Raw genomic sequence first — 26787 nt, 5'->3', positions numbered from 1 at the left:
CGTCGCCACGCGCCTGGCTACGCAGCTACGGCGTGGTACACTCAATTCTCAGTGAAGTTGAATTATGTCATGCGACAAAGTGATTTTTTCCCCTTTTTGCTCCGATTGAAAAACTTTGAAAATAAAATGATTGCGTTCATAAATATGTAAGCACTTTGAAGCACTGTCAATAGCTTCTTATTAAACGACGTGAGATCGCGCCAGCAAACTCACGGTGACTTTAAAGGGGCCCTGAACCATCCCTAGTGCTTGGTGAAAAACATAGTCCGCGGATAGCATACGCTGCTGTGAACATCTCAGCCAAGTTTTGCAGTCGTGCGCGGCGCGTGGAGTTCGCAAGCGGAGCCCCAAGCCACCTTTCTCTCAAACGCTCTCTTTTCAAACAGAAGCCTGCTCCTCACTCTCTTCTGGACGCTTTATTTCGTAATATAGCGGATTTCCATACGCGGCTGCTATTGGCCAATCGCTGACGTCGATCAAGAAGGGTGTTTGGATCGCTGCGCTTCTTCCTATACTGTTACTGTGTACATTTATTGACGAAGTTTAATAAACAGGCTGAAGGACGCAAAGATGTGCCTTTCGAATTTCGATAATAATTACGTACTTACGGAAGAAGTCGACTATCGTCTGCTCACGCGCGGCCGCGGCCGCCCGCGTATGATTTAAACTTTGGCCACCTTGCTTATGGGTGTCGTAGTCATCGGGTCTCGTTATTTCGATTAGCTATAGTGATCTAGATAGGGGTAGTGGGACGAGGGCGACCTCGGGAGCCGAGGTCGTTTGCACGGAAACCTGCAGGCGGCGCTACTGCGCCTTTCACCTGAACCGCCCCGCAGTGCGCGCTTATTCGCCGCGCACTCATCGGAAGAGTTTGATAGATCTGAAGCTCATGCTTGACTCCTGAATGCTTACATTGCTCACAATGTCAGCAAGAGGAGAATAAATATATTTCTATAGTGTTGTCTATAGTGAATAAACAGTAAAAAACTATGTACAGCGCGAAGGACAAGGGCTGAGACGACACACACACAGCGCAGTGCGTTTCGTCTCTCTCAGTTCCTGCCTTTCACGCTGGATATCGTTTTTTACCATGGATACCAACTAGCCCAAGCAACCACCTTTGTGTAAATAAAAATTTTTGTCTGAAAAGTTCCCAGCCATGGGATTTTAGGTACAAATCCGCCTATGATAAAGTTCGCGGAACTACGCGTGGCTACTCGGAATGAACGGGTGTACCAGTACATCGAATGGGGACCGCCGGGCCGTGATTGCAAAAAAAAAGAAGAATAGAAAAAGAGAGAGAGAGAGAGAAAGCTCTGAAGGAAGGTACGAAACCATTTTATTCAGGGCAAACGCTCAGATCACAAAAGCGGCGTCAAGTAAAACAAAGCCAGGCCCCTAGGTCGTCCTGCACAGCTTAAGGTGCTTAGCTCTCTGCGGCTTTGCGCTTCTCGAGCTGTTAATACCTTTGACTAAGAAGTGGAGTCGCGTGAGGACATAAAAAGAAGCAATTCTCATGCTTACTTATTCCTTGTGAGCGTCGCATCCAACACCATTGGAGCAGAGGAAATTACTCTTTACAAGAGCCGCAACATCGCAGATGCTGTTCGTCTGCAGCTCTAAAATGCTTAAGCATTCTGTGGATATGTTCTCAAGAGCTTCAATAAATGAGTACAAATCTTGCGACGGATACAAACGTCCTCCCCAGTCACACTGCTCAGTGTACTCTGAGGGTAACAGGTGTGTCTCTGTTCGCCTGACGAGGAGGATGTGCTCACATAAACAACAGTCAAGTTTTAGGACGCACTTTCTTGCTACGTAGCCTGCTACGTAAAATATTAACCGCGATTGACTCCTCGCCATTACTAATTATGAGTGGCTAGCACGGGGAGCTTCTACTATGGCTAGAGACTCTTCAGCTTCTTCTAACCTCACTTGGGCGAGCAGATCATCAACACTGTTTGAAGAAATGTTGGGAGTATTGTCGTCCACGCTGAGAAGTGTATTTATGATATCAGGGGTGCCATTTTCACCGTCCACAATCCTTGCCATGTTGTAAAATGACAAACAGTTCACTGCGATAAGAAACTGATCTGGCGAGGGGTGGGCATTACAGCCGCTGGACTGGTGGATAATGCCAAACATGTGCTCTACGGAGTCGGTGCTGAGACGAGCAGTCATCAAGTACTTGAACCCTACATTCTCTGCCAAGTACTTCAGGAGAGACAATGTACTGGCAATAGTGACTCTCAGCTCTGTCGCCGTGGAGTTCCAACCTGCCTGCTCCCTTGTAATGAATGTGCTACCTCCAGCACCTGCTTTGCCTCGTCCATCGTCCGTGACACACTCTCACATACGAACGTCTTTCGTATGTACAGTACGTGCGGCAAATTACTGCACTGGGGCTCTCGCCGTAGTTCATCAGCACAGCCTTCTCAACGGCGACAGTCTTTTTCTCACTGTCCAACGAAGCCAAAACAAACCCAACACCATCATAGTTCGGAAACGTGAGCAGTGCCCAATGCTCAGTGGGTTTGGGAATTTCACTCAGCACAAAGGCGCGATTTTCAGCGCCGTCACCTATGTCCACAGTTTCACTGGTCTGCAGGTCGTCCTCTTGCAGGCACCGCCTTTTCCTTGTGGGCCGTTCGAGCGATGGATTTTTCGAAAGGTACATGGGGAGATTAGGCAGAATCGTGGGCACGGCTTCTGTCGAGAGAGAGGGCTTTCCGCGTGGTGTACGTGTACCTCTTTGCCTTCGATCACGTGTACGTAATCTCTCAGTACATACTTTCCTTCAAAATGTAGCTCGCATACGGCGTCAGTGGCATCCAGCGGCTTGTTCTTGCGGTGTAGATTCCGCTCCCATGTCAGGCGCATTTCTTCATCCTCGGGGACACTGAACAGAGACAACTTCGGGGCATCTTTCAATCTGCTGAACCCAGTCTTACAACCAGGCGCAAAGGAATAGTTCTTTCGCCGAGGTATCCCTATCTCATAATTCAGTATTTCAGCCAACTCAACGCGCACACGCCACCAACAAAACCGCGCACGTGCAACTACAATCACACGTCGTGGCCTGTCCGAACGCGTGCGGCGGGGATGCGGCTTCAGGTGAAAGGCGCAGTGGCGCCACCACACAGCGCGCAAATATTTCCGTGTGTTTCGCCTCGCCGGCGCTGCCCCTACCCGCTCTCCCTCGACCCACTACCCCTATCTAGTTCACTATAGATTAGCTTTGAACGCCTTTTTGAACGACTGAACGTTTCGAAGTTTTGAACCACTGATTTTGTTCAGTTTCTTGACATTAACGTCTGTTTGTCTTCGGATGCACATGTATGCTGGGGGTATCAGCCCAGATCCAAGAAAACCATGTTGCTTTGTGACAGCGCACATTCTGAAATGATTAAATGGGATATAGCGGCGACGTGTATTAAGGCAGCATTGAACAAGTCATGCGAGCACGATATTGAGCAAAGTTTATATAATCAGACTGCGCGGTTAACGGAAGCTCTCATCACTTCAGTATGTGAAGCCATCTTGCAGATAGAAAACCGGACAGGTTTCAAACCAGCACGCAATGAAAATGACAAGAGACCAGTGCACGGGGTGCCGTATGTGCACAAGTTATCGCACAACTTAAAAAAAAATTATCCAACCGAGATAATGTGAATTTAGTTTTCAGCGCACCTTGCAAGCTATCTACGGTGTGCAATAATATAGGGTCCAGTGCACCACCAATTCCTAAAAATAAGTTCACTGACTGCACGCGCAACATGATTTATCAGATGCCGCCAAGCTGTGGTAAAGTATATATAGGCCAACGGGGAGAGTGTTTTAATGATCGATCACGTCAGCACAGCAATAACAGAAAGAATGGGTATTGAAGAAATTTATGGGGCCATTGTCGTAAGTTCGCATGCACTCCTATGTTTGAGAAGACGAAGTTCATAGGGAAAGGATAAGCTAAGAAGGAGCGAGAAATAATAAGAGGCATTTTATATAAGAAAAGTTGGAGATTGCTGCCTAAGCGTACCCTCCCTCACGTTATCAGAAAAAGAAATTGCATTTTTGCATGATCGACTACGGTTGTGTCATGTAATGCATTTGTGCACGCATGCCTATATGGATATACATATAAAGGCTGGCTTTCTTCGAGTAAAAATTTTGTTGGCAGTCAGCGCTTGTTCTATATGGTATTTGTTTCTCCGCGTGCCCTTGTTTCAGGCGTGGTGTTTGAGCATAGTTCTCTATAATTTACGAAAATTTTATGACGTTTCTGAAATGATGACTTTGGTGCGACAATAATCCGGAGCCCTCCACTATGACGTGCCTCATAATCAGAACTGGTTTTGGCACGTAAAACCCCAGAAAGAAGAATGGCATGGCTACAATGGGATGATAACGACTGTATGACGACGGTGGCGTGAAGACGAGAGTGGGATGATGAAGCTGGAATGATGATGATGGAATCACCACGACGGCATCACGACCACGTACCTAGTGGCCCAAGGGTAGACAACTTGTGGCACTAGGTCGGCGTAAGAATATAGATAGATAGATAGATAGATAGATAGATAGATAGATTCAAAAGTACCTGAAATTGGCAATGAATACTAATCGCATTTAAAAAATGGAGATTTACAAATACGGCAAGAAAGAAATTAGGACGTAAAATGTGTATTACAACACAACGGGCAGTGCCTTGCTATTTGAGGCCCGAGCTGGCTGCGTGAGGACAAAAAAAAAATCACCGCATATCCACGAAGTTAATGATGATGAGTGGGCGAAGCACTGGGGGATCATTCGGGTAACCGTGAATCCCCCGTATATATATATATATATATATATATATATATATATATATATATACTGTACATGTGTACAGTATATATAGTGCTTATATAGCCCTTGTGCACCGCAGCGCCCCTAGTGGTCTCCATGCAAACCAGAGCTACGGACAACGGACGACGACGAGGGACCTAAAACATAACGGAACAAATATTTGCACCAGGATGAGACATGTGTCTGCTGCAGCAAAAGTACACGTATACTGGAATGCCAAGATCCCAGCAAGAACCGTAGGGCACGTACACCTGCCAGAAGCGCTGGCATTCAGAGCAGATGGAAGCATTCACTGGTGAGCAGTCGAGATAAGCAAGCGACGTTTAGAGTAGCGGCCGTGGTAAACAAGCATATAGGCAACTGTACGAGATAGAGATAGAAGTTTTTAGGAAGAGAGAGAAAAAAATCAAGGATAGATAAAAAGAGAGATAAACTTTATTTTTTTTAACGTCTCTTAATCCGAGTCGTCGCTGTAGTAGTCCTGCTGAGTGCCCGGTCTTGATGGTGGGGCCATTTGTATGGGCCTACTGATGTACTTGATGTATAGGCTACCAGCAGGCAAAATGCTAAACGGCAATATACGGTATGTATATACGGAGGGATCATTTTTAAGTTTACCGGAATGTTAAAAATTGCCTGTTGCAGATAACATAATTCTAGTCCATGAGCTGGATTATTACTCTCACGAGAAATCGAAACACATATTAAACTAACTTTAAGACGTTGACTAATTAATTAATTAAATACGCCTTGCATTCTCACTGGCTACAATTAGTAAATGGTAATATGTACCGTAAAGTAATTAATTAAGAAGTTGATTAGTGAACTTTTGTTAATTACTTGAATATGTGCTTGGATTTCTAGTGCTAGTAATTCCCACCTCTTCGAATAATGCAGCTCAAGGACAAGAATTATGCTATCTGCCACAGGTGAATTTTAAAAATTCCGGAAGACTTAAAAATGATGACGTTGTATATATAATAATTGATTAGCGCAAGAAGGCTAGGTGTCTATTTTTCGCCGCCCCCTTTCGAAAGTGATGGCAACAGAAATAATAATAATAACCATCATCCCTTAATTTCTGCCCTGTTACTGCAGTTTCCACAAAAGTGCAAAACAATGGCAATTATTGCATAATGTACTTATAGTAATACTGGGGTTGTACTGTACTTATAGTAATATAGTAATACTGAGATGTAATGTACTTATAGTAATATAGTAATACTGGGGATGTACTGTACTTATAGTAATATAGTAATACTGGGGATGTACTGTACTTATAGTAATATAGTGATACTGAGATGTAATGTACTTATAGTAATATAGTAATACTGAGATGTAATGTACTTATAGTAATACAGCAACGGGAGAGGCATTGCACCCTGACAACTCAGCGTGGTCATATCACGCAGCGTGATCAAGAAAGGATGCTTTCTTTGATTCTTAATTCGAGTTTATATATTTTTATTTATTTATTATTTTTTTATTTGCAGATCTTTTACCACCCGCCGCGGTGGCTTAGCGGCTATCATGTTGTGCTGCTAAGCACGAGGTCGTGGGATCGAATCCCGGCCGCATCGGCCGCATTTCGATGGGGGCGAAATGCAAAAACGCCCGTGTCCCGTGCATCGGGGACACGTTAAAGATTCCCTGGTGGTCAATATTAATCCGGAGTCCCCCACTACGGCGTGCCTCATACTCAAATCTTGGGTTCGGCACCTAAAACCACATAGTTCAATTCAAGTCTGCTTTCGCCACCGCTGTCAACGGTGGCCAGTGCTACTGCGGTACTCTGAAGTTGACTTTTTGCAAGGTTAAAGGCGTTCACAATCTGAGGCAATGCAGTTGCAGTTCTCAGGTAAGCATATCTGCCCTCGCGACTTTTACGACGATTCACAGTTTTCGTGAGCCCTCCCTCAAAAGCGAGTGCTCCCGATCACTTCAAGTTGTCTCATGCCATTGCTTGCTCACGCAGCTATTTGCGTCTGTGAGCTATAAGCGCAGGACGCCGTCTATTTTCTTCTTAAAGCCTTTTCAGACACTTTTAATGTCTCTCCCACTGTTAGCTTTTTCCACTGAAAAGAATCGGACTACTATCCTGGATTAATACAGGATTTGGGTCACTATATATATATATATGTTTCGTATGCCTCCTTGACGTCAGCGGACGAATGGCGGAGGCTAGTCGTGTGAAAGCACGATAAGTCTTCAGGGTTATGTGGTAGGTTCCCTGCTGCGCGCAAGTGAGTATTATTTCTCCCAGATGTCCACGAGAACATCATCTAGCAACTAGAAGGGTTTGTCTACCACGGTCAAAAAGTCTTGCACGGCGCCTTTAACAGCTACCGCTGTAAACAAGGTTCCTTTTTGCTGGCGTGTCTGGTCACGTTTGCAAATGGCAGTGGTCATCGAACATCTTCGCTGTGCACGTTTTCAGGACGCCATGTCACCTTCATCAAGTCGTCTGCCACTCAGCAATTCTGGGATAACCCAGAACTCGAAACCAAATCTAATCCAGCTCCCACTCGACACGCCTGATGGATGGTTTCCTAGCAATCTTCAAGGCGTCCTTATGGCCGTAGACAGTGCACACATAATGCCCATGTTCAGTTACCAAGCGTATTGAAAATTGAGACACCCGAGGCTCCCACAAGAGAAGACCTGCCAATGTCAACGCACACCACTCGCCCCTAAGAACACGATCAGTGTACTGGAAATACGGTGTCTCTCTCACCTTATCCTTCCAGCTGATTCTTCCCATCTTACTTGCTTACATCCTCTTCTTTTCCTATCGTATGCTAAAAAAGGCGATGCATAGACACGCCTCCCACATGTGCTTACATACCTACCTGTTTCTACCTTGTTCACCCTTTTGTGTGTTTGACTTCTTCGTATTCTTTTCGTTGACAGATTTCCGCAAGGACGAACACTGGCACGTCATTAAAGACGAAAGCCGCCATTGGCGGGTTCTCTTGAAAAGGAGAATAGAGCACGTTCGCAAGCACATCGGCGAAAAAGAAGGCAACACCGCAGAGTTTGTGGCAGGGCTCTGTGCGAGACGACTGTACATCGAAACTCTGGAGTGTAAGAAGGCGTAAAAGCCAAGGGGAACCGCGTACAAATGCTGTTGCGCCTGGCTTCATCTGTATATCGGAGCCTGCTGGTCGAGCTGACTTTCCTTTTTAACGTCTTTTTCGCTCCATGCCTGAGTATTGCCAGGGTTGTGCCCGTTGAAGCGACCAGGCCACTCGGTGGTTTAACTGGCAACACCTAGACGGCGATGACGTTTCCACTTTATTATACGAGGGTTGTTCAATAAAGAGTGAGACTGATGCTCTGAAATACTGACTTTTCAAAATGATTCATTGGCACTTTTATTTCTTTCTATATGCTCCCCAGTAAGTCCCGTTGTTTCTACCAAGCCTACATAAAATGAGTGAAGCCATCCTTTAACACTTCAAAAATCATCTGCAATGTATTAACTACGCCGTGTTCCATGTCAAAGCAATTGATGTCCTTTTTTTGCCATGATGTACATAAAGAAGTCAGAGAGTGCCGCATCAAGGACTGTAGGACGGGTGAGGGGATCGTTGCGATGCTTCGGGACGCATGCTCACTTACAGGGGAGCATACAGAAGGGGACAAAAGTGCGCATGAATAATTATGAGAAACAAATATTTCAGAGCGTTAGTCTCACTCCTTATTGAACAATCCTCGTACAAACAACGCCCTGGGCCCTGTTTCACAGTTTCCGCTGCGAGTTGTGCTGACGGGATAGCATTCGGCTGCTTTCTGTGTTGTGAAGAAAGATATGGCGCTTCGGTGAGTGCGCTCGAGACATTGCTAAAGAGGGACATGATGATTAACGATGCCTATAATTTCGATTCTAAATGTGACACTGAGCAGACAGGCTTCGGAACCCGAGTAGCCGACAGGTGAACGGAGCGCCCGCGCGCATTCCCCTCACCGTATTTCCTTTCCCCGTGCTAAGGTCAGACTCGCGCGTCGGGGCAAGATTGCGGTGACGGCGATTGACAAACAGCAGCCAGTCGTCAAAATTCACTCGTAGTCAACACGCCTTGTGTCAACTTCGATTTTGCGCCGATAACTTACTTTACGAACCTCGCAGTCAACTGGCCCATCTACAAGTATTCATTGGTACTGCGTAGAAAAATGCGGTCTCTCTGGTTTTCTCTTTCGCTGGGGGGGATTCCCTAAAGACGACCAAAGTTATGGAAAAAATTAAGCTTCCCCTTTTGACAGCTGAAATGCAACGAGATCCAGAGCCTAATTTCGGCTTATGTGGGGGCCGTCTTAGTTGCAGACATGAGTTGCACAGGCGGCTATGCGGCCAAGCGCGCCAATTGTTCGCACTTTCCCAACAGCGCAATACTCACGCATAATGGTATGGAGTGGAACCTCTCTCGTTTCTCCGGGCGAATTTGCTTTGTTTCATGGTCGACACGGTGAATATTTAAAAAAGCTAGGAATCTCCTTACAAAGCTGTCATGCATCTGAGATATACGTGCTTAACAGTATCTTTCTATTATATTTCTTATTAAAAACCGCTTAATTACGTCACCAAGCCATATCTGACGCCAAAGGTGCAAACATGATTGCATAAAAAAGAATCAAAGACAAAAAGAGGACAGTTAACCATTCATACGCATGCACCAAAGACTGAACGTGATCCCTGTTGCCAGCAGTCTGGAAATAGTGGTATCGATTACGCCGCTATAGGCTCATCATGAAGCAATGTTTATTGCAGTACAGTGATTGAAAATGAGGCATAAAAAATTTTCAGTATTGATGGTAGAAAAACAAGAGGGAGCACCGACTGACCCCTGCAGTGTAAATAAAATTGGCTCACCTTGGTTTTTACACATTCGCTATACGACTCAATTCTCTTTTGCTCGTTTATTGTCGGCATGCCCTCATCCGTCTTTTCCTCCTATATTCCCACCCTCATGTTGTGTAATCTGGAAAGTCGCACAGACAAGAAAAAAAAAATTAATTGAAAAACCCTGTTCACTTCAGTTACTTTTATCTTTTCTCCCTCGCCTCGCTATTTGGAGTGAGCGACAGATAGGCGTATGTTTTAAGATAATCTCGCAGGAAGCCCGTATGGCAAGCAACCCTTATACACGTTCCCAGCTAATGATTCTACCAGCATTTCAAAAAAAAAAAAAAAGCCCAGAACACTTTATATTTGCTTATTTAGGTTTATGCCCATCACCAGGCAAGTCTTATATTGAGCGACTTTTTCCCACTCGAGCATTGTTTTTCTCGCTGCTAGAACCTGTTGCCCGGTGTGTGATTGCATTTTTGATAAAACACATATTAGGCGTGTGTTTCCGCAATATAATTGCCGTTTTCTAGCCTCGAGTCCAGTGGTGCGGGCTCTTACACAACAGGAAGCAGCAGACGGGATGAGTCCACCATTCTAGGGAACGGCAAGTCCACCGGTCGTCCCTCCCGCCCATTGCTTTTTCTGACGCGATTCTATCTGTCACTAATTGTTTCCTTGCGTACACGCTCAAGATACTTTGCGACAGCACTTTGGAAGTCCCCCCATTTACACTATACACTCAAGACCGCACACTCTTTGCCATAAAACGATATAAAGAAACGGCATGAAAAAAAAAAACGAAAAAAAAAAAAGGGGGCAAGGCATGCCGTGAGTATAGCGCTGCCGAGATGAAATTGCCATTCGACGAGGCGTGGCTGGCGGGAAACATTGCACCGGGAAGGGAAGACTTGGTCAAGACCAGCGCAGTACGCTATGAGGCCTGCGGCTGGTGGCCGACACCGTCCGTGCGATGCGGAGCGTGGCTCGGTGCATAGCTGCCGTGGTCCTAGCACCGGCACAAGGCCGGCCTCTGGTTGGCTTCGCGCCCGCTTTGCCGCGAGATCCCCGCGCACCGCCAACGCGCTGCCAAGTCGCAGTCCATCATCAGCGGCGTGCAGAGGCGGTGCGCGGCCGTTTTCACACTTTGCTCGGGTAGTAATAGGTGCGCACGTAGCAGACGCATGCCGCCGGGAAGGCGAACTTGGTCGGCTTGGGCTCGACGCGGTTGTCCTCGGTGAAGAGTGCCACCAGAACCCGGTTCACGTACTTGGTGGCGCAGCGGGTCGAGTGGCCGGCCGGAAGCATGTCGTGGATCCGGTCGCAAGTGCCGCCTTCGTTCCTGCGTCGAACGAAAAAGGCTGATTAGACGTACGGAGGCGCTCAAGAAATGAAAGAAAAGAAAGATGAATGTAGAGAGCGGAAAAACAGCGATAACGCTGCCCAGGCAATGCTATGGGCTTTTGAGCTTTGACTTCACAAAATGGAAAGTACAAAATGGGCTTAAGAAAATGAATCGACAATGCACGCATGTCAAGGGGGACCTTTCCTTTTGCTCCTCTGCAAGCGGGTGGGCGTGGTGTTCGTTTTAGGAGACGATTGCTAACCCGCTTAAGTTTTCTTGCTCTTTGTGATGTTTGTATATGTTTACATGATTAATACTAATAATATTGCGCTGTTTTTGGTCCACCCTGGTGTAACTATATACCCCATAGCTACACCACTGCTCTCGTCCTCATCTATGTCGCCAAGTCTTGAGCACACAGAGCGGCAAGGTCCCGCAAATAGACTAAAGTTTCCGTACTTGTCATGGCGAAAGCACGAACGCGACAAGCGCCGCAGCTCCTTTGACGTGGTCCCCCTTGACATACATGCATTGTCGATTCATTTTCCTAAATTTAAGCGGGTTAGCAATCGTCTCCTAAAACGAACACCACGCCCACCCGCTTGCAGATGGGGAAAAGAAAGGAGGAAGAGAAGAAGGAAATAAAGCAAGAAAAAAAAAAACAAGAGAGGGATAAGCAACACATAATAAGTTGCACGCAGAGTGCCAGCGTTAGAGACGAGGGTCTAGTCCCGTGGTTGACAAGAATTCTGGTACAGCTTTGTGAGCCTCATACCGAGTTGACGCACGACCCTCCGGAAACAAAATACCATTAGGCGCAATTCGTGCAAGGTTAAGTTGTTGAAACTTGCTCAGCAGCACACAGCGACAACTGCGGAAAGTTGGACATTCTATAGTAGCCAAGTGCTCAAGCGTTTCGCTGGAGTGTCGTCCATATCGGTGAAGGCGATGTGCGACATTTACACACCCGATACGTAACTTGAGAAATACAGAGCTGCTGCGAAGAGTTAGAGCACGGTCAGTGATTGGTGTATGGTACGATCCCATGGCTGCACGTTCATTCGGGTGTTATCACTGTTAGTATGGTGTAGGGAAGAACAGTGATCTTTCAGTGGTTGCCATAACACATTGATATCTCAGGAAACGAGGACACTGATGCATCGGTGGCGTAAGCGCACAACTTTGATTTCACAGATAACAGTTTATGCAAATTTGACGACACTAAACTGCTTATATACGCAACCACCTACAGCGCTATAGACGACGAGACACATAAAAAAAAAGAGCGCACATGCACAGAGGCTGTTAGTTTTCCGGTCTATACAGTATACTACTGAGCAGACAAAACATCCATCCTGCAATATCTGTTACCACGCTCGTCAATGACAGTTGAAGAGCGGTTCGTCACACACACGCGGCAGTGGCAAATACGATGACACGCTGGACGCACAAATGGACACGAGGTAGGCTAAAAAATAAAAATAAATTCTCGGGTTCTACGTGCCAAAACCACGGTATGATTATGAGGCACGCCGTAATCGGAGACTCCGGATTAATTTCGACCAGCTATGCTTCTTTAAGGTACACGGCACACGGGCGTTATTGCATTTTGCCTTCATCGAAATGCGGCCGCCGTGGCTGCGATTTGAACCCGCTAAGCGCGACGATTTGGCGTTGCGTTTAGCAGCGCTACGCCAAAGCCCCCACGCCACCACGGCGGTTTAGGCCAAATAGTCCGAGAAATAAGAACAGCTTTAGGTGTGATAGCAACATACGCAAATGGTCACCTGTCCATTTGCAACCTTTAGGTCAGAGTTGTATGAACCACGAGGACATGGAATTTGGAAGACAGATAGATATATTTGTAGCGCCCACCGACGCCGCAGCGCGGAGCGCTTTGTTCGGCGCTCTCAGCCGGTGCCTTGGCGCCGGCTATCAAATAACAAAAATAAAGAAGCGCAGCGCGTGCTCGAGGTGCAAGCTCGGCACGCGCAGTGTGGTTCCAAAAGCCAGCCACGCTGGTCGTCGCAGCCCCGTCGCTCGGCTCGCCGCCTTCGCCCTTCTGAGTAGGGGACGACGGCACGGCTCGTACAGCCGCCGTCACGTCCCTCCTACATTGGTGACCCGGGAGAACGCGCCTTCCACCGAGCGACACGCTGCCATGGCTCACTGGCCGGAGCCGCAGTTCGACCCACCACTGCCGCCGTTCTCGTCCAGCTACGTCGGCGCATGGTTCGCTCAGTTTGAGGCGGCTCTGGAGCTTAACCACATCTGGACTCAGGACTTCAAGTACGCAGTACTCCTTGACGTCCTGCCACTTGCTCTCCAGCTCCACCTCGGCGTTCCATCGCCTGGCCCGCGCCCGTACGACGAACTGCGGCAGTGCGTGCTCGACTTATTCGGTGCTGTCTACCACCCTCTTCCAGAGGTAGACCGCGCGGTGCGCGAGTCATCACTGCCGGCGCCCTCACCGCCAGCACCAGACGCGTCTGCTCCTGCGCCCGTTAGCCACCATCAGGCAAGCCTTCCTCCCTCGACTTGCCCCGATACCGTCTCGGCGACCACCCGATGCGCTACCACACAGTCCCCGGCCTCCGGCTCTCTCCAGGGGTCTCTTTCGTGCGAGTACGCGCACAATGTTGTCGCCGAGGGTATCGTCACGACCATGACACCGGCCACGTCATCGCCTTTCTCGCCCCCAACGATGGCAGGCGACAGTGGAGACATCACCGACCCAACGCCGGCTACCGTGCCGCATGCCATTGGGTCTGTCTCCAACGCCATCGCTCCTGCAACAACGGCACCCGACCCTTCCACGCGGTCTGCTGAGCCGGTCTCCGAGGCGGTGCGCGAGCTCGGTACCGCGCCGATCCCACTGCCTCCGACTATGCCGGCTACCACCACCGCGGACACGGGTCACGACCTTCTGCGACACCCGAGATCGAACGGTCCATATCGCCAGCGGTCAGCGCAGTCTTCAGCGCAGTTGGTACAGGTCGTTCCACCTACCCAGCCCACCCGGGTCTTCACCTGTGCTGCCTCGACGGACGGTCGCGCCTCGTCGCTGAGCGCCTCACGGCTTCGACCCGCTTCCGGCTTTTCCGATGGACCGATGGAACCACCGGACATTCCGGCGGACCTTGACCCCCTTTTGCCTGGCGAGCCCGTGGCTTACTCGCGATGCACCCCATCGTTAGCTCTGCCGGATCGTGTTCGCCTCCCGACAGGTTGCGCCGCGTCCACCTGCAAGGCACGCGTCGTGCCCTGTCCAGGGCTTCGACTCCATTGCTCGTGCACGCATCCTACACGTCATGCAAAGGTGCGGTCTGTGATACGCCTCCGGCAACGCGTGCGCTGGCACCGTCGACGCACCCTTCGCCTTACAAGCCTCCACCTTCCTCATTCTTCAAGAGACATGTGGCGTCCGTCAAAGCAGCGGGTAGACGCGCTCCTGCCAACAGCGTCCGTTTCGCGAGTCCCTCGCCCGTTGAGGAGCACCCAGTGCCGCCCGCCTGAGTGGTGGTGGCGACCCGATGCCTTCACGTTGACGACTCGGACTGGCCACGGACACTTTTCAATCAGGACTCAACTGGCTCGCCATTTCGACGTTCCGTCTGGACGGGGGGCCCTGTAGCGCCCACCGACGCCGCAGCGCGGAGCGCTTTGTTCGGCGCTCTCAGCCGGTGCCTTGGCGCCGGCTATCAAAGAAAGAACAAAAATAAAGAAGCGCAGCGCGTGCTCGAGGCGCAAGCTCGGCACGCGCAGTGTGGTTCCAAAAGCCAGCCACGCTGGTCGTCGCAGCCCCGTCGCTCGGCTCGCCGCCTTCGCCCTTCTGATCAGGGACGACGGCACGGCTCGTACAGCCGCCGTCACGTCCCTCCTACATATTTTACTTCATGAGCGTACTCACAGGGACGGTATGGCGCAGAAAAAGAAAACGCAGTTTCCTAGCTTCCTTGAACCGCACGTAACATCGACTGCGCAATAGTTGACTGCCTGCATTAAAAGTCTCTACCCGCCCCACATTACCTCGCACATTACGTAACCCTGTCTCTCCAAAGCCCCCCTCTCCTTCTTTTTTCCCGGCCAATAACAATTTGCTTTTGAAGGTTGTAGAGAAAACGTGCGTAGCAGTCTTCTACTACGAACTTTGCAACGTGACATTTAGATTGGAAACTATAAAAGTGACAATGCCAGCTTACGATTCGATCAGCAGATGCGCTAACTGCCACAGTCCTCTGCCCGTCACTATGTTGAGCAGTGGCTTGCGAACTCGCGCCGGCGCACCCGCGCGATCTCGGTTGCCACGGTTCGTCACGGCGCTCTCGATCTGCCACATGCTGTCAACGCTCTCGGTCTATACCACAGGCCGCGCTACTTTATTGAGGAGGAATATCACTTCGTCTCACTGAAAACAACAGTTATATATTTTTAACAAATGAAATGTCTCACTGATTTTACGGAGCATATGTAATGCGTAAGCATTGGGGTTGTCAAAGTGGAAAAAAAGTGTATGCGCGCGAAGTGTGGGAAGCCAGTCACGTGGTAGAGGTGGAGAGGGGATGGGAGAGCTTAGAAGAGGGTTTATCCGCGTGTGTCTGCATCTACGTATATATATTTACAAGCCAGAGAAGAAGAGAAACCGAGGGGCTCGATTTCGTTACTCATGATCATATGAGGCCAACCGACAACGAAGACTATATATATATAACACGTCCTGGCCCTCGAAGAGGCAGGACGTGTGTCGAGTGAGCTCCTGAACAACACCTTGCAATGTGGTGAACACAACGCGGCATCCGGGACCTCAAAGAGGTGTGACGTAATGCTAGCGCATTTATCTCGCATTTACAGCTGCATTTAATTCGTAACAATCTTCAAGAAATTACGCTGGCTTAATGCGTGTGGGGTGCTGAAATCAGTCTGAATGTTGCAAGCTGAGCTGTGTTTATCTAAGGTTGTGCCACACGGCAGCTGCGTGGATGGTGGACCTTTGGTTGGCCAACAAATTCTACTTGTATACTTTTCTCGAGGATAGATATTGCTTTGATTTCAGTCCATTTAATCCGATCCCTATGATTACACCACGTGACGCCTCTTTCACCAGCTGCTGTGTCGCAGTGCGCATGCCCACCAACAAAACCAGAACCCTATGACGATCAACCCGTCAATAGCTGCGCTGCAAGGGCGTGCGCGCCATAGTGCGAAAGTGGAAGCAGGGGCGAGGAGTCGTAGATGTAAACGAAGGCGCAGGTACTGGAGAGGTGAGCACTGGAGAGGTGCGTATAGTTGTAGACGCAGCTGTGGCAAAAAGTACTCGCGCGCCGTTGTCATTCGGGGTTAGACGAATTACAGCGCACTACGCTTAATTTAAGCGTGCCTATAGACAGCAGAGCCTACAAGTCGAGTTCACCACTGCAGATACCGTTATTTAATAATTAAAACACGTCGCGTAGCTATATGGAGGAATGCCGAGCTCGGAAATTGAACAACAATGTGACTATAGTTACAGCAGTATGCAGTCAAAGCGCTTCGCAGCCCGTTGCCGACAATGCACAGCCCGTCCGATCTGTAGATAAGCGGTGCTTGGCTGTAATTGTTTTCTGGTTTAAGCTTAACAATTTCACTACTCTTATTTTTAATCCGATCTTCCTCCTTGCACGTTCTCGCTGTCAGGTATATTGTCGTGCGCGTGAACGACGACGCTGGTAAAGTGCTTCGATGCTGAGCGCTCTATAGCAGTCGAATCCCTCCCCCCACCCTCTTTCCTCAACTACTCAACCACAGTCCAAAACCATTATACAGGTTAAGAAACATCTTGACGCGACGTCTTCTCATTTTAGATGCCGGCACGATGCCATCGACAACAACGTTCGAAGGGGGGCCTTCATATTCGTCTAAGCCACTTGTTAGGTGCTTTCTTGCATTGCCCAGGTCTCATGGTGAGCATAACTGTAACGCAATTAGCATTCGTAGCCTACTTTCCCAACTTTGGCGTGCTGATGCTATCTGCTATCTAGCTCTGCTAATGCTCTTTGGCGAGCGAAACAAAAAAGGGATATTGAACATCTTTTTGGTTTAGAAGCCGGCTTCCTCAGCCTAGCAGCCCGATGCTCCACCCATTAGAACATGGACGAACGCCTAGAAATCCTACCTAACACCCTTACCAGCTTTAATCGTGCAAGCCAGCGCTTTGAGACACTTGGAACGTGAGTCGCGTCGCATGGCAACAATTTACCGATGCAAGTGAGAACGCGCGCTCTTCTACCTGACACGAAACGTCAAAGTTCTACGCCTGAATATGAACTGCTATGCAATGTCGCCGTAGTTCATTCTAAGGCGGACATGCTGAACCACAATGCTACAGTGCCAGTGGGACAAAACTGGTTGCGGTTGGGAGGCGGCGTTTAGCTCAAACTTTGTGGCGTCCGCGAAACCGAAACAATGGAAATATCAAGATGACCATTATATATTTTAAAGAAAGGTGTCTCACATGCCTTGCGGCAAATCGCCCCGAATTAATAATACTGAAAGAATAAATCTATAAACTTGTCTTCAGCGATACGGTCGGTTGCTACATTGCTTCAATTCTAATCGCGTTAACGCTGACAGTCATCGTGAGATGGGTACTGCCGGGACTTTTTGGTCGTATCGAGTACATACACGATTGATTTTATGCCATTTGTTCTTACGGTACGCGTATTGATTGAACACCCCAATCCTTCTCGTAATACCATCGTCACACAGGGATTGGTCAGGCGATACGACAAATCAGCAGGAATGAAATATAAGCACTACCACCGTCAAACAATTCAGCGCTGTGTTTTCTTTCTTTTTTTCAGTCCAGTTCGAGCTCGTCATCAAATTATCCCAGAGAACACCCCCCCCCCCCCCCCCTTTCGTCTCTCTCTCTCACACACACACACCCAAGAGAGATTTTGAACCATCACAGAAGTCCATTCAGCCGTGAGATGTGATGGCTGACTGGAAACAGGCTCTTCTAATACCTCTTCCATGTTTCTTTTTCTTTACCTGGCGGCCATAAGCAAAAGTGCATGTAAGATCTAGTCGCACGCCTCATTAACAACTACTGCGGGTGGTGTTTTCTTTGAGTTATGCACTTCGTGATACGCAGGGAGACGCGAGGGCCGTTCGCAAAGACGTTATTATTCCTCGTTGCGCACATCAAAAATAAAACAGGCAAGAACAACCGAAATAAAGGCTCATTAACCGGGTCGTAAAACTGCTGGAACATCCACGGCAGGCGCAGCGGACCAAGTATAGTAGTTCTCAGCCTTTCGCTAAGGTATACGGTGCCCAGTAAACTTGTCACAAAAAAGATCGCTGCGTTCCTAAAGACGAGCAAAAAAAAAAGAACCATCCAGAGCAGCTGTGGCCGCTGCGACGCTATCGCTCCACACCTGCAGGCTCGTATACCATAGCAGTAAAACTGCTCTTATTATAAGACGAACGGACCACGTGGAGCGCGCTTATGACGTTCCCGCGTATAGGGAACTTTCGGTTAATATGAAGAGTTTGTGACGAACCAACAAAACTTGCAAGAGGCCTGTTTGGAGGGCGTTCCACTTATAACGATCCGGTCGCGTGTCAGTTTGTTTGAGGACGGACGGAGGGAACCGCGAAACAACTGTGCCATGTCCACCCGACGAGTAAAGCCAGAAGCATGCGGAATGCTCCACAAGTGCACAGGCCCGGAAGTTGATCAGAGTCAGTACGAGTATGATGCCTGCTCAGCCCAACAACGGCCTCAAGCTCAAACACAGAATGTTAGATTAGGAAAGGAATGCAATCGGTGAGCACTTGATAGGTACCGTTTCAAATTTCGATATGACCACTGCGCCCCGGAGTTTTACACTGTAGGAACCTATCGGGGCCTTATGGAACCTGCTGTGTGCTTGTTGGGTGCCGTTGTTGGTATACGAATAGTCATACGTCGGGTTGTACGCTGAATCATGCGATGCGCATTTTTCTTATAAGCAACCGAGAGAACTAATTGGAAGAAACTTATCGCAAACAGGTTACCCGCTATTGTATAAAAATTGGAGGACGCTTAAGCTTTGCTTTTAAGAGTGGAACGCGATAGCATTCAAAGATCCCTGACTGCTTCTCACGCTTCCCGACAAGCGCAGCTTAAGCAACCGTAATGGTTACCGGGAAACACTGGCGGCGAACGCTATGCACGAAGGCGAGCTTTCTGATAGAAACGCGGCCTCTTGCATGGGGCGATCCCGGAGATATTGCACAGCCGCGCCAAAAAATTGCATAATTTTCAGGTTTCCGTTTTTGTTTCGTGCTTTTAATATTTCAGTGCGAGAAGATTTAACATAAAAGGCATGCGCTGTGGGTGTTTTGTTTCATGACAGTTGTTTGTGGATTGTCATTCTGAAAATTCCGAGGAATAACTTTGCCAAGAATGCAAGACAAGGTATGAGCAAGATTAATGATAGAATGGTGTGGCAATATAATAACCCGCATATACCGCATGTCATATAAGAAGGCGTGGCATATACATGTATCTAAATATATTCAGAGGGCCTGCATGGTTGGGGATCATTTTCTCCGCCACCCACCGACACCGCACGCCGACGCCGGTTGCCGACGCCGGATTTTCTGCTTTACGGGGCCCTTAACGCCATCGCGTAAAAAAAGGTTGCAGTGGCTTAGCTCGGCTATGCCAGGATATACGTAGCGTTAGCAAAGGTTCAGCTGATTATTCTTAGCTTATTCTTAAGATTATTCTTAAGATAAGATTATTCTTATGAGTCAAGCTTCTCCGTTCTTCTGCGCTGTTGAGCAGCATTTGCGCTCTCCTTCTCCATGGCTATACCACACTGGCAAACGCCAGTCAGAAGCGCAGCGGCTCCAGCGCAGTGTCAGACGGCGACTCCACAGCGAGCGCGCGCCGGCGCCAGTGCGTCTACCACGGCTACGACGTCACTCCTCTGGAATGCGCATACCGGCGGCGGTGAGTCGCGCGCGGCGGCGGCAGAGTGCGCGAGAGATGCCGGCTCCGGTGGCTCCGGTGCGCAAGCCGTGTGACATCACTGATCCTTGCGCATGCGCAGCACGGCTCTTGATGTGCTGCGCGAAACGGGCTTGGCTAGGCCAGTGTAGCTAACGCTACAAAATATCTTCTGCGACGGGACACACGTGCTCTGATCCCCCCGTACGACTGCTCCCTTCCTCGTAATTTAACTCGGGTGGGGGAAGACTCTCTCCGGATACTTCGGGCTGGGGCGGCCCTTATCGCTTCCGTAACATGAGCCTGGGGCCGAGAACTTGAAGTCCCTGTGGCGTGCCCGAAGTGCTCTGCCCCCATGTTTGCAGCGGATGCGCTACATCTGTTGCCGGTTTGTCCAGGTACAAACAAAAGAAAAAAGTGCTTAGAGGTGCCTGGATATACGGACAGGCCAGCCCACAGATTACGAGCACTTAATTATAGATGATAAGTTCTACAGGCCAATTAGGCGGCTTCTTCACAATGAAGAACTGCGCGTATGTACATGAATAATAGGCCGTATGACAAAGCATGCGGCTAAAAAAAATAGCACAGCACACTTCCTGCTCGCCCGTCGCCATTGGGTTCTTCAGGTAGGAAAACTTTCCCATTGAAGAAAATAGCTCCTACGCTGATTGTTCTACCATCGGAGAAAGCTCCCGCTAAGCGTCTGTTTTTTTTTTCTTTTTTTTTTGCAGCTAAAACAAGCCTGCTTAACAACAAAGGCATCATTTATTTTTGTCTGCTGTGATCTGTCAAAACGCACAGTGACGCTCGTCTATTATACTCGTAGGATTTTTGACGTCTCCATGGATTTCAAGAAACCTAAATGGCACATGACTTATAAGGATACAGCGAAGCGAACGCATGCGTTGCCACGTCGGCTTGACGGGGAAGATGTGTGGTAGTATTGCTCTTATTGAAACCATTTAACGCCTATACTCTAAGGTCCTTTCACATCGTGCTGCCTTTATTTATGCAACAGATAGACTTATGGAGAGATTGACGGCTAAAGTCATGAGAATTCTTAGAATTTGCATCCAAATAAATAAATAAATAAATAAATAAATAAATAAATAAATAAATAAATAAATAAATAAATAAATAAATAAATAAATAAATAAATAAATCATATTCATAAAGAGAGCACTTACATATGACTGAACGTATCCTGTCTGCAGGTCCCTTAAAATCATTTGAAGTGGATACGTCGTGCAAGCTTATCGGCTACAATTCGTAAATTGTAATGTGTACCGTAAAGTATTCAATTAAGAAGTTAACCAGTACAATTCTGTTAATTAGTTGAATATGTGTTTCGATTTCTCGTGCCAGTAATGTCCACCTATTCGAATGATCCAGTTCAAGGACAAGATTTATGCTATCTGCCGCAGGCGATATTGAAAAATTCCATAAAACTAAAAAAAATTATCACCTTTTATAAAAAGGCTGAATTTCTTTGTCGTGTTAGCGTGCTGCCTGGAAATGAGAAATGTAGCTTGGCGGCTGTAGCTTTGTGTGCCAGCGCCACAGCGCGCCAGTCAATTTCTGGCTGCAGGTTTGGACCTCGGTGAAGTGCAATTTCTTGATGGCATATGTTGTCCGCAAATTTTTGCCCCTGACTCTACATACATAATCACACAGTAAAGCGCGAAACACATGTGCGTAGGAATCATGAGACATGACCCCCATGTCTGCAGCGGATGCTCTACATCTGTTGCCGGTTTGTCCAGGTACAAACAAAAGAAAAAAGTGCTTAGAGGTGCCGGGATATACGGACAGGCCAGCCCACAGATTACGAGCACTTAATTATAGATGATAAGTTCTACAGGCCAATTAGGCACACAGTAAAGCTTAAGTAAAAGAGAAGCTCTACTGTAACGCTAGCCAATACCTTATCTAATCTCAAACGGGTTTCGGGCAGCAGACCACTTGATCGTGGACGTGCGTACCGCGCGCGCATGTCCATGGTTGACAAGCGGTAGTCACCCGCACTTCAACGTAGACGGTTAAAATTTGTGAAACGACATACTCCGAGTATGAAAGTGATTTTCCTACTGTTATTTTTTGATAAAGCATGAAATGGATGAAAATTTACCAAGTTTTTTTTCTTTCTTTATTTTTTAAATTGGCGTTGCATATAGCGTTATTTGGCTTTAGAATTCATAAGCGCTAGAGCGGTGCTCAAAGCACGTCCCTTTTGTTTGACGACAATGTCTGCCTTGGCGAGTTACCGCCACTTTTCCGTGTTGGGTATGTCCGTTTCTAACCTATGCTTCTAGCCTCTTTAGTGGGCTGATCGCGAAGATAGTGCGATCTGAAATTGTGACAAAATGGCTGATGGTGGTGGTGATGATGATGATCCATATAATTTGCTCTGAGCCGCGCTGATGATGATTATGGTGATGATGATAATGACGATTACGATGACGATGATGATCGTAAACTGGGATGATGATGATGATTATATTGACGATCATGATGATGACGATGACGAAAAAAGAAGAAGATAACTGCTCACCCCCAACTCGCCCAGGAAGACGTTGTCTTTCTTAGACTTCAACTATAGGTTGAATCGCCTTCCAAATTCTTTATGGTTATAGTGGCGCGGCCACAGATGTAATTATGGAACAAGTATTTCACATTTAAATTATGGGATTTTACGTGCCAAAACCACGATCTGATTATGAGGCACGTCGTAGTGGGGGACTCCGGAAATTTGGACCACCTGGGGTTCTTTAACGTGCACCTAAATGCAAGTACACGGGTGTTTTCGCATTTCGCCCCCATCGAAATGCGGCCGCCGTGGCCGGGATTCGATCCCGCGACCTCGTGCTCAACACCATAGCCAAAGTATTTCACATTTCTTCTTTCAAGACGACGTCGTGTATAACGACCAAAAACAAAATTCTGTTGTACACAGATTCGAATAGTACAGCGAACGTGCTGCAGTTCATTATAAACTAGTTTGTGCATTATCGCTTATAAATATGACATAAATAATAATATTGTTTTGAGTAGTGCTATATTACAGTCTACGAAATGCAATACCAGCTTCCCATTTTTACTTTTCTTTATGATTCAGACTCACTGCCCTGCTAGAAATGCGCGATTGAATAAGACTTCGTATTGAAAACTTTAGGAAAACGTATCCCATGCAAACAGGCAAAGACCTCAGAAGTACAAACAAAAATGTGCGGGCGAATTGCTGCTAGTTGCTTCGTGCTCCGTATGCCTTACTTCATAGCTGTGCTACTTAATTAAGCGGACGTAATAGCTGTGCTACAAATGCAATGAGCGCCCACTCAAGAGGCACGACAAAATTACGCACTTAGACCGCGCAGCTCGAACAACCTATCAAGCAAACCTAAAGGTCCTAGCTGTCTCGAGTGCCGCTTTCAGGAGATTCGCCAATGGTTTGCGTTGATGTATGCGAGCCTCTAGTTGAGGCGCCGCGCGAAAGTGGACGTCTCGTACGGTGCAGCTGGTCGTAGCTGGCGTTGTTGTTGTTGTTGTTGTTGTTGTTGTCTTGCTTATGGCGTGACGCCATAAGAAAGCGAAAACAAGTTGCACCGCCGCAAGGGACATTGTATATACAGATATATCTTCTGAAAGCGAGGGTCCGTCGTGTCAAAGTGGGCTGCGAAAACTACAGGGCGTACTTGCTCAACAAGCGTTTCCAAACGTCCTTCGCTCGTGCCAACCAGAGCTATTTTGCTCCCTTGAATGTTGGAGGCAAATAGCACTTTGGCGCCAGGAAGCCTCGGTTGTGTCCGTGCATAGGGGGTTGCTGCAAGCCGGCACCGTATACGCGGCATTTGTTATGGCTGCACTTATAATCCGGCTTAATGAAATGCGTGATCGAGCTGAGCGAAGTCTACCATAGTAAATAGGCGGCGAGACGGCTGCTTAGAACGGCAAAGGTTCGATTCACAAAAGCGCGCCTTTGTCAGCTGTTTTTCTTCTCTTTTTTGTTCTCATTGTGCTGGTATATTAGTGTTTGTGTGTAAAGAAGGATTAGTATTTCTCGGTCGGCTCGGTGCCAGCAGCATCGTCCATGAGCTTAAAGGGCCCCTCACAAGGTCTGGCCATTTTGAGCTGACAAGCGCAGTACATACAATGCGCGCTAACGATCGTGTCTGCTAAGTATTAGATACCTACGCGCCGCGGAACGTGCTTAAATTTCAAACCAAACGCAGTCTGCCCTTCTCCTCGCGGGCGCCGCGCTCCCAAGCGGAGAGACGACGTCAATCGCGCAAGTGCGCCTACGTATACGGCCGTGCTATGACGTCGCTCATAGTAATGCGTGACTTCAAGAATTATTGAAGGCAAGATTACTTATTTGCTTAATCTGTTGCTTCAATAGAAGAATAAAAGTTTAGAGAAATTATAAAACATACAAACCGAATGTCTGCGTGTTTCGTCTGCGTGTTTCGTCTGCTTGTTCCCACGTCGTGCAGTCGCGCGCGCAGAGAATGAAACTATGTCACTTTCTACCATGTTCCAGCGCCACGATCATGCTCTTTCATCATCTGACGCCTGCCTCAGTGATCGTGAGTGTGGCATTGATCAGGTGTTCTCGTGCACAGCGCGCAAAATGGTCCGGTGCGCGAAACGAGACCAACGCAACAGCTCACGCGCGAGACCGTCACCGGTAGTGCACCACTCGGCAAAAACGCGCGCGCGCCAGAGAGAGAAACAAAAAGCGGGGCCCGTGACGTATTGGTCACGCGATCCTCCGGTTCCGGTATGGGAGAACGCAGGGAAGGAATTTCGCTTGCGGGAACCAGACGCGGGGCAAGTGGAGAGAGTTTTCATGTTGGCGGTGACGCTCGCCTCCTGAAATCATGGGTTTTCGGCACTTCAAATATTTCTATCTCTTCTATTAATGAACTTATATTAATGAAGACTCCTTAGAGGGCACGTAGCGACTTCCAGCGTATAACCAAAATTTGGGGCGCTATAACGTAAAGCTATTCTAAACTTTTCTATTCCAATTCTGCAATCGGCACCCCACGATTGGTCAAAAAATTTTCCGGCTGCTCCCAACTTCGCCTGTCTGTCACGCGACATCACGAAAACCGCGGTAGCTTTCCATTTGATATAACGTGTACGCACTGATTATGCATGATTAAACCGAACAAAAGAAAAATAATTATTCCTGATTCGACGCTTTTTCGCCATTAGCCCTATGCTATTGGTCAAACGTTTTCGGGCTGCACCTATTATCGCCTGTCTGTCACGCGACGTCAGAAAACCGCGAAATCCCACCACCTCAAAGTGACATGCACGCGTTAAAGATGCATTAATAGGCCGACCTAATCTGAATGTATTTCTGAATAGCCGGAGACTGCCCCGTTCCGAAAGGAATAGAAGATGGCTACCCGCCGATCGCTAATGCACTCGCTACTGGCACCTGCCGGTGAGCATGGATTTATTTGCCATATAATAAACATTTTTGCGTGGCAGTAAAACGTTATCGAGCCCTTTCAGCACGTATACGATATAGCTTTGCCAACTCTTCCTTTACAACTCTTCCGAGGATCCGTTTTAGCGGCATTATCAACCTTCCGTTGCACGCCACCGAGCTTTTCGACCAGCCACCGCAAGCTAAGTAAAGGGAAGCAGACAAATTGGAGACGCCTACTTGTGTATACCTTATTTGAATTATAAGCAGGCGAAGAAAACTGTGGCGTGGATAAAAGTTAAAGAAAACAAACAAGGGAAGATAAACCCTAGTGCTCTTCTCACTCAGTTCGCATAATTTTTGTACCCGATAACTCCAATCCCATCAGGGAAAAGGACATATTTGTGTTACATCTGGAATAAAAGAATAATAATAATAATAAAATAAACACGACGTACTGATTTTGTTTCTTATATGGCTTCGAATTCCCAAAGGTGAGCGTAAGATGCCGTGAAAGCACCGAAGAATTGACTTTGCGCATACAGAGAACCACAAATGGAGTGCCTCAGGCGCTATAGTTGCATGCATTCCGTGAACAAAGTACTGCAGTTCTGCAATGCTGCTGCTGACGTGAATTTTAGGCCATCCGTTGCAATGAAAACTGCGGTAATTAAGACAAAGGAAGTGGATCGTGTAGGCTTGAAGGACAATACTCGCGCAAGAACAGTTTGAACGCACTAAACAGAAGGAAATACCCGTCCGAATGTCGGTATACACTCCGTGCAGCAATTTATTATTATTTTTTGAAGTATACTCTACGATAATAGATCGCGTTCTGCAGAATGGTGCGCCCTAATTCCCACATGATGACAGCCTCCCCCTATACCGATCGCTCATTTTTTGTTCTTTCGAGTAGCGGGCAATCGTGACGATCTCATCGCGAAACGTCTCATCGATCCCGCTCGATCAGTGAAACGTCCCGTGCGGCTCTCCCACCCACGCTGCGATGTCCCGCGCGCTGAGCTAGAGCGTAAACCGGCCTTTCCCAAACTTGCCTGCCACCTTGTATCGCCATTCTATCAGCAGAGTACGACGACCTATCGAAATCGACGGGGTAGGCGTTCGCCAGCGCTGATTGCATAGAGCAGGGAGGCCTGCAGCATTCGTTCATTCTTCTCATGGGGCGGCAAGCATTGTCTTTCTTTTTCTATCTCTAGCGGTCGCGCAATCACACCTTGCTGGGCATTTCCGAGTGCCAGTTTATCAGCTAAAATAGCGCATTTTGTGGCGAGAATAGTAAGTGCGTTGTTTCTGTTATTTGATCGCAGATT

At 47.9% G+C, this 26787-nt stretch overlaps 1 protein-coding gene across 2 annotated transcripts in view; it reads right to left on the bottom strand.

Annotated features, from left to right (window-relative positions):
• Nucleotides 1-9584: 9584 nt before the first annotated feature.
• LOC119436952 (uncharacterized) overlaps nt 9585-26787 on the bottom strand; it is a 139372-nt gene continuing 122169 nt past the window's right edge. For both annotated transcript variants that reach the window (XM_037703995.2, XM_049660129.1), the window contains exon 4: nt 9585-11033. In XM_037703995.2, the coding sequence (XP_037559923.1) occupies nt 10832-11033 (202 nt within the window). In that variant the 3' untranslated portion in view covers nt 9585-10831. The remainder of the gene's footprint in view (nt 11034-26787) is intronic.

Source organism: Dermacentor silvarum, chromosome 1, assembly GCF_013339745.2.
Source record: "Dermacentor silvarum isolate Dsil-2018 chromosome 1, BIME_Dsil_1.4, whole genome shotgun sequence".
NCBI lineage: Eukaryota > Metazoa > Arthropoda > Arachnida > Ixodida > Ixodidae > Dermacentor > Dermacentor silvarum.
This window is presented reverse-complemented; position numbering and strand designations above follow the sequence as displayed.